General features: G+C 45.9%; 1 protein-coding gene across 15 annotated transcripts in view; it reads left to right on the top strand.

Moving 5' to 3' along the window:
- Positions 1 to 2,554: 2,554 nt before the first annotated feature.
- The window catches only part of Ppip5k1 (diphosphoinositol pentakisphosphate kinase 1), a 42,037-nt gene continuing 36,595 nt past the window's right edge, over positions 2,555 to 7,996 (top strand). For 8 of the 15 annotated variants that reach the window (XM_040746144.1, XM_040746143.1, XM_021226271.2 and 5 more), the window contains exons 1-4: positions 2,557 to 2,690; positions 6,550 to 6,646; positions 6,913 to 7,087; positions 7,464 to 7,659. In XM_040746144.1, the coding sequence (XP_040602078.1) occupies positions 6,941 to 7,087; positions 7,464 to 7,659 (343 nt within the window). In that variant the 5' untranslated portion in view covers positions 2,557 to 2,690; positions 6,550 to 6,646; positions 6,913 to 6,940. Of the gene's footprint in view, positions 2,691 to 2,858; positions 2,958 to 6,549; positions 6,647 to 6,912; positions 7,088 to 7,463; positions 7,660 to 7,996 lie in introns of those variants that run through there. The other 7 variants (XM_040746142.1, XM_013112335.2, XM_021226269.2 and 4 more) reach the window with 3 other exon arrangements.

Below are 7,996 nucleotides of genomic sequence, written 5' to 3'. Positions count from 1 at the left end.
TATAGCAGGCAGGGAATGAAAGCTGGGGTTGAGATAGGGCCCTGCCCGGGCAGAGCAGACATATCGGCATTAGCGTATCTTTCTCAAGCTTCCTGATCACAGTAAGCTATTTGGAAATCTTAAGAGTACTTGGAAAAAAGAATTACCCTTCACAATCCCCACTGGCTCCACTAATAAACACCCCCCAACCCGTCTACTTTTTGACCATCCTTGTTTGTGGGTATCCTTAGAAGCTATACATTTCTTTTTTGGGTCCATTACTTAAACCCCTTCTCTTGATAAAATACAATTCTCAGAGAATAGGTTGGAATCCACTGTTGGAGCTTGTTCACTTTCAGAGAGACCAAAAAAAAAAATGTTACCTAGCTGTGGGTGTTCATTATCTAGGTGAAGAGGTAGGTATGAGTAAGTAAATAAGTAAATGTAATTACCTGGGATGGCATATATTTACTCAGATAAAAGAAGGAGATAATCTGCTGGAGCAACGGGGCTGTTATTTGGCTGAGAAGGTGTTCAGGAGACAAGGGTGGGAATGGAGAGTAGCAAAAGGAGAATAAAGACAGTTAGAGTAGAGAAGTTATTCAAGTTTGGAAAATGCCTTCCTTCATGAAATAATGATATGTTGAGAAGAGTCACATATTTGTGTACTTTTCTTATTCTTTGTGAGCCTCTGACAGGCATGCGATATATTGTTAGTCATTTAAAAAATTACCTTATGGGACTGGAGAGATGGCTCAGAGGACTTGGGTCCAAGTCCTGGCACCCACATTGTGGCTGGCAACTGTCTGTAACTTCAGTTCCAGGGGATCTGATGCTCTCTTCTGGTCTTCAGGCACCAGGTACACACATGGTGCACAAACATGCAGGTAAAACATCCACACACATGCAAAAAAATTATTCCCTTGCATATGGGAAGTTATATATATATATAGTAGTTTATTTGTTAATATTGTTGCTAATATTTAATGCTTTAAAGCACTTTACAGTTACAAGGAATCTGCTGGGCAGTGGTGGCACATGCCTTTAATCCTAGCACTCAGAGGCAGGTGAATCTCTGTGAGTTCAAGGCCAGCCTGCTTTACAGAGTGAGTTCCAGATTAGCCAGGGCTACATAGTGAAACCTCGTCTCAAAACAAAACAAAACAAAATCTACAATTACAAGGAACCATTATGTGTGTATTATTTCACATGACCAGGATCAGAGTCTATTTTCCATGGAATCATTGGAGAAGTTTTACACTTGGGAAATGCTGTAAATACTTGCTCTACTGGTTGGAGTTGTAGAGGAGGTATGAGTCTGAGCATTAACTATCATCGTTTATTTGTAGACCATGTTCTTAGAATCATCTCTATCCATTCAGGAGGCCTGCTTGGGGTGGGGTGGGATGGGATGGGGGAGTGGGGGTAGGGTGTGTTCATCAGTAAACTAAGGCACCTAACTAGGAAAATTGTAAGGTCCCCAAAATTACAGAGAACAAATGGGGAATTTCAAACTCTTGACCAGGGAAGCATAAATGAAGATTCAAGGACAACAATAATATACACACGAGAAAATGCTTTCATATGAGCATATCTGTTCTGTTTAGATAAGACATGTCCTTTACAGGCTCATGGACTGGAGGTTGATTACCAGTGGATGGACTTTTGTGAAGTGATTGGATTCTGAAGGCTCTGATCTAATCAATGGATTTACCCCTTGATGGATTCATACTGATGACATTATTGGAACATGGTGAAAGGGAGGATGTAGGGCCTAGCTGGAGAGAGTATGTGTCTGTGGTCTCCTCAGACAAGGCATCTTGTCCTCTGCCCCTTCCTGCCTCTGCTTTCTACTAGCCAACAAGCAAACATCTTCACCCAGCCACAGTTATGTTCTGCCTCTCCTCATGGCCAAAACCACGGAACTAAGGAGCAAAATTTCTGAAACCCTGAGCCAAAATAAATCTCTTTCCCCATAGATTGCTTTTCCCAAGTAGCAGCACTGTGCAAATTAGGTGTTTGGTTTCATCCTTACAAATAAACACGATGGAGGCTCCAGGAAGTTAAAGTAACTTCCCCAAAGCTACACAGTTAAGAGCAGGGTGCGTGCCCGGCTTTTCAGATTCCAGGACTGGAGAACAGAGAAGAAGCAGAGTGTGGAAACAGACATCAGTTTGCTCAGTTTTCCATGTCCACCGTTTTCTTCTCTTTCACAAATCAGTCTCTTTTTTCCTCCCATTAACTTTCCCCATCTGCTTCTGTTTGTCTCCAGCGTCCTACCTCCTCTCTTTCCACCTTCTCGCCCAATGTCTATCTATATCCGTCCTGGATTTGCTTTACAGGAAAAAAAAAAACAAAACAAACCAACAACAACTCGGTTTTGCCCTCAGGGAGCTGCAATGTCACAAACTTTGCGCCTTCGTTTATCTCATGTCTTCTTTCCATTGGTCTCACTGGTTTAGCCTCGCGGTCTAGGATGGGGACTGGCGACGCAGTAGGAAATCAAGAGGCAGAGGAGCATCAGGTTGCATTTCCGTAGGCAGCCACTAGGAGCCACCCTCCTCCACCCTGAAGCTCCGGCCAACGCAGCCTGACTGCTGCCGGTGCGCGCCCTCTGCGGATTGGCGGGACCGCAAAGAAGTCGCGCTTTGATTGGGCCGCTGTCAGGTGTCGCTGCCTGCAGGTTCGGCTGCGCGAGCGGAGGGAGGCGGGTGAGTGCGGGCCGAGGGCGGTGGGGGAGTGGCTGGGGCTGGGGGCGGTATCGGGGAGGGTGGGCTCGGCGAGGGGCTCAGCTTGCGCCCGGGGCCGTGGGTAGTCCCGGGTGGGAACAGCTTAGGAGGGAGGTGCAGCCGGGAGGCCTCAATGTCAGCGTAGGGAGAGCGAGGCGGGGACGGAGGGGGCGGGCAGAGGCGAGTGCAGTCAGGATGGGAGGGCGGGATTCGTGACCTGACGCCGAGAGAGAGAGGACGGCCGAGCGGGTCAGTGGGAGAAGAGACTGGTGTGGAGGGGTTTGCGGGAAGAATTAGGGGACCCCGGGAGGTGGAAGGCTTTCAGGGACAGGGCTGGGAGGAGGGGCGGAGCTGGGTTGCAGGGGAGGGGACCGAGGTAGAGGGTCGTGCGCGAGAAGCCTAGGGAAGGGAGGACCAGCCGGCACTGGATGCTGGCGGAGTGAAGGAAGGGACTCGCTGACCGGGGGACAGGGTCTGCTGAGGAATGCGTTTCTGTGGAGAGGGCTAGGTGTGAGCAAGGACGCTTTTGTTAAGGGGGATCCTGTAGGGGGATCATTAAATGCTCATCATTAACGGAAAGATGCTAATCAGTGTACCCTGGAGACTGAGGCAGGCGGAAGCTGAGTTCAAGTCTATCCTGGGCTACATAGAGTCTGTCTGAAAAGAAAAAAAAAGTGTTAGCAAGTGTAATGACTCATGTGCAGGTTTGAAGTGTTGTTTACTTCTGGGAGTTACTGAGTGGGAAAATTGCCTGGATTGGTTGCATTAATTGACCCGTGGTTGGGACTGGGATGCGGCAGTCAGTGTGGGAGTAAGGCTAGGGAAATCAGTGAAGAGCCTTTATCAGAAGTCGGAGAGAAGGCAGGATGAGTTAGCTGACACTGAGAACGGGCAGCAGATGGTTGACTAGTGTCAGAATAAGGAATATGTCAGAAACATTAAACTTGCTTTAGGAAGGAAGTGGGAAGCAGGCAGAGTGGCCCACGCCTGTAATCCCAACACTTGAGAGACTCAGGAGTTCCATGAGTTTAAGGCCAGTCTGAGCTACAGGAGACGTTGCCTCAAACGAATAGGGGGGCTTTCGGGGGGAGGGAATAGAGAGGGCTCACTTTCGAAGGTGGGAAAATCCAATATTGGTGGTGGTGTGAGGAGTTTCCTTGTTGATTTCCTTTACTACTGTTGGAGCCTCTATCAAATGCAAGGTGATGTCAAGAAATCAGAGGTCCATGTAAACTGCCCTCAACTCTAGGAGTTAAAGAAGTTACAGATTTAATTTAGCATAGGTGCTCCCAAGATTGCCTCCTTGTTTCCTCTGACCCCTTCCCTCTCTTCCTTCCATGGTAAGACTGCCCTTTAGCCCAGAGTAGAATCTGCCGTTTTCTTATGCAACAAAGTTTGGGGAGAAGATGACGGGGAAAGAGCACAGAAAACTACGAAGTGGTTTTGGGAACACCACATTAAAACCCCAGCCTCTCCCAGAAGCACATTCAAATAAACCCTGGCTTTGTTGTAGCTATTCCTGCCAGGCTTCTATTTTTGCTTTGTTAACTATGAATTTGGACCTTCATCTCCCTTCAGTCCATGTTTGTGAACAGACTTCTCCATCCTATTATCTCCCATCACAGGGCTGTAGTAGAATTCCAAGAACATGGCTGGGATGTTGTTTAAAAATAAAAAAAAAAAAACAGGGAATAGTTCAGGAAAGGGAAATCTTAGACACAGGGAAATCTATTTCAGAAAAGGCATAAAGAGTGTGATGAAATTCTAACTGGGGAAGTTGTGAGATATCTTTGGGAATGCCACAGTTAGGTCACTAAAAGGGAATTCAAAGGAATGGTCTGTCAGTCAGGAGGAGTTCCTGTGCAAACTGTAGTGCATAGCTGGAGACATCGAGCAGAAGAATGTTCTGTCTTGTGGTTGAGCAATAGAGGCATCAGATGATATATAAAGGTCATCTATAATTTTCTAATCAATGCTGCAACCCTAGTTGTAATGGAAGAATTATAAGTTAAAATGGAGAGAGGAATTACTGAAGACTTTAAAATTCTGTAAGAGTAAGTTAATTAGTTTATCAAGGAGTTCTTGGCTTCATTAGGGTTGGCAATGTTTCTGAGAACTTCTATGGAACATGGAAAATGTCTGTTGAGTGACTTCGTTTTATTTTTGGAAAATAACTATAGTTGTTCATACCCTTACAATTTATGATTAGCAAATATTAGCCTTCTGATCTTTTTGAGTTTTGAAAACAGACATATATTTATAGGCAAGGTTGTATAGGTATCATTGGAAACTCTTAGCACCATCCTCTTTTGTCTTCAAACGTAATTTCTGTTACAGATTTGGTGTCTTTTCAGTTTTTAAAAGTATGTATTTTGTTTATTTTGAGGGATGGGTCTCATTGTGTAACCTTAGCTGGCCTGGAACTCACAATGTAGACCAGGACAGTCTTGAACTCACAAGGATCTCCCTGCTTCTGCCTCCCCAGTTCAGGTACTGGAGGTGGGCACCATTATACCCAGATTCAACCTACTTTTAAAGGGTTACTAACTGGGGCCTGGAAAGATGGCTTGGTGATCCCTTGTTGTTCTTTCAGAGGACCTGGGTTCCGTTCCTAGCACACATGTGTACAGGGTTACCTGCAGGAAGGACACACATACATATAAAAGAAATACTTAATGACAACAACAAACTTGTACTAACTGCATACACAGTCATAAACAGCATGTGGTGTTTATTTATGCAAATGGGAGTGCTCCATGCTTGCCTTGGCAGTTTGTAGTAAAAAACAGTTGTATATAACTTACATGTTTAGTCTGTATGTAAATGGGCCCACAGCACACATGTGGAGGAGGTCAGAGGACAACCTACGGAAGTCAGTCCTCTCTCTCCGCCAAGTAGGGCCTAGGGTTCAAACTAAGATTGTTAGGCTTGGCAGCAGGGGCTTTCATCTGATCCATCTTCCTGGTCCTCATTCATTTTTAAAGTCTGGAGATATATGTAATAATATATATATTACATCATAGTTTACCATTCTCCTTATGGCATCTGGATTGTTCTTAGTTTTTCCCCTAGGCAACAATGACATAGAGAAGGGAAGAATATCCCTTGAGTGTGTAGGAGAGTCTTGCCACAGCTGTCTATCCACCTTGGTGCTGCTAACAGTTTGAGCTGGGTAGATCTTGAGATAGCACATACATTTTAGAATTTCTCGTGGTATTCCTGTCTTCTGCTTACTAGAAACCACTATCACACCTTTCCTGTTCTAGTAACCAGGAATGCCCCTTGACAGATCTCTCTGGTACAGCAAAATCACTAGTTTCCACTAAAACTCTAGGCATCTGCACACAGAAGTGGAACTGCTGGCTTGCTCTGATCTAAATTCATAAGGTATTCTTACCGATATAGCCTTAGTTAGGACTCTTCCAGTGTAGCTGTCCTATAAAGGACCTTGTCTTAGACCAGCATTGGTCTTGTAGTACTGGAGGACAGTTGATGGGTAACTGTGACTGCAGTTTGAGAATGGGTTGAAAACTGCTGTGTGACTGTTTACAGTCTCAACCCACAACTAGCTCCAGACTTCTTTCCTTGAACTGATTCTCTGGATTTGGACATCTACTTTTAAGGTGGTGTGGCGAGGGGAAAAGGGCAAGCACAGATGTTACTGTGCTGAGACAATGCTTAGAGTGGAGGTGTCCTCGATAAAGGTTTCCTGAGCAAGTTTAAGGGCAGACCTCTGGAGTTACAGCACCCCTCTGCCATCGAGGAGAGGTGGAGAGAGCTGGGAACACTGTGCAATGAATCCAGAGTTTGAATAAATGTCACTCTAACCTTCTCTTGGTAGGAATCAACAGTAGCCTTCCTTGAAGAACAGCCTCTTCTATTTGCTGCCTGGAGTTAACATTGTTTCCTGCTGGCAGAATCAGGGATATGCCAGCACTGTAAGACTTAATCTCCTGATCCTCTTACAGTTCTTGATTGGGGTGGGGTAAACAGGGAGGAAAGAGAGTCCTTGCTTTGTTCTTACTTCTCTGTAGTCATGTCAACCTGTAGTACAGTTTCCTTTCTTATGGGTCCTTTCCATAGTTTTGTTTCTGTTTCCTCTTGTACCCTTGTAGTTCCCTCTCATTGTCTAGTTCCCAGTACCCCATCCCTAACCACTGTAAGGGTGTTGGATTCTAAGCTGATGGGGTACCCACTTCTGCAGAGCGGGATGAGTGGGTGTTCCGGCGGGGATGTGGTCACTGCCGGCCAATGAGGACGAGAGCACTACAGCCCACTTCTTCCTCGGAGCTGGAGATGAGGGGTTGGGCACCTGTGAAATTGGCATGAGGATGGAAGAGAGCGACAGTGAACTCCTTGAGGATGAGGAGGATGAAGTGGTAAGTCCAGGGAAAGGAATGTAGTTTCATGTTGGGGCCCCTGCCCTAGAGAATTGATATTCCACTGGATGGAGACACCCCTGTTCTTTGCAAGCACAGACTGTTGTAAACAGGCTCTATCCTGACTAGGGGAGGGGCAATAGAGATTGGTCAGTTGCCTCTCTCTGAAACTCCTGCTCAAAAGTCCTCCTCCTGTTGTCTTATGGTCACTGCTTCTTTTGAAGAAGCACTTTTCCTACAGGCTTTCTTCTGTAGTAGGCATCCTTTATCCCTTAGGTCCAAAGTCCTGGCAAAAAACTGCCTTAGAAAGATGTGACTGTGTTGGAAGTGACATATGTGGGAACCTCCAGTTCCTGATACCACTTTTTCTCTGTAGCCTCCAGAACCTCAAATTATTGTTGGCATCTGTGCCATGACCAAGAAATCCAAGTCCAAGCCAATGACCCAAATCCTAGAGCGACTGTGCAGGTTTGACTACCTGACAGTTGTCATCCTGGGAGAAGACGTGATCCTCAATGAACCTGTGGAGAACTGGCCCTCCTGCCACTGTCTCATTTCTTTCCACTCCAAAGGTTAGGGTCTGGGAAGGAAGGATGGCGGTGGGGATGCTGGTTTGGGGATGGAATTCTTATTATACCACTAATAAGAGGATGTCAGCTTCTCAACACACAAGGCAACAGTGAAGGGGAGTTTGCCCTCTGTTTCAGGGTTTGCTGGGTGCATATTCCAGGCACACAAGACAACTCAAAGGCACTTACCTTCTCCCATAGAGTTGGACCTCTGGGAGGATCCTGCATGCAATTGTGTTTATTTTCTTGATGAATATCTTGGACTTGAGGTTTTGGGAAGATAAGTGCTGGGTTAGATGTGTTGAAGAGATTAATGGCAGGTGCTAGCTCTAGCAGGTCA

Source organism: Mesocricetus auratus, unplaced genomic scaffold, assembly GCF_017639785.1.
Source record: "Mesocricetus auratus isolate SY011 unplaced genomic scaffold, BCM_Maur_2.0 Super-Scaffold_100004, whole genome shotgun sequence".
NCBI lineage: Eukaryota > Metazoa > Chordata > Mammalia > Rodentia > Cricetidae > Mesocricetus > Mesocricetus auratus.
The sequence above is the reverse complement of the archived record's forward strand: the minus strand, read 5'-3'. Positions and strand labels throughout refer to the sequence as shown.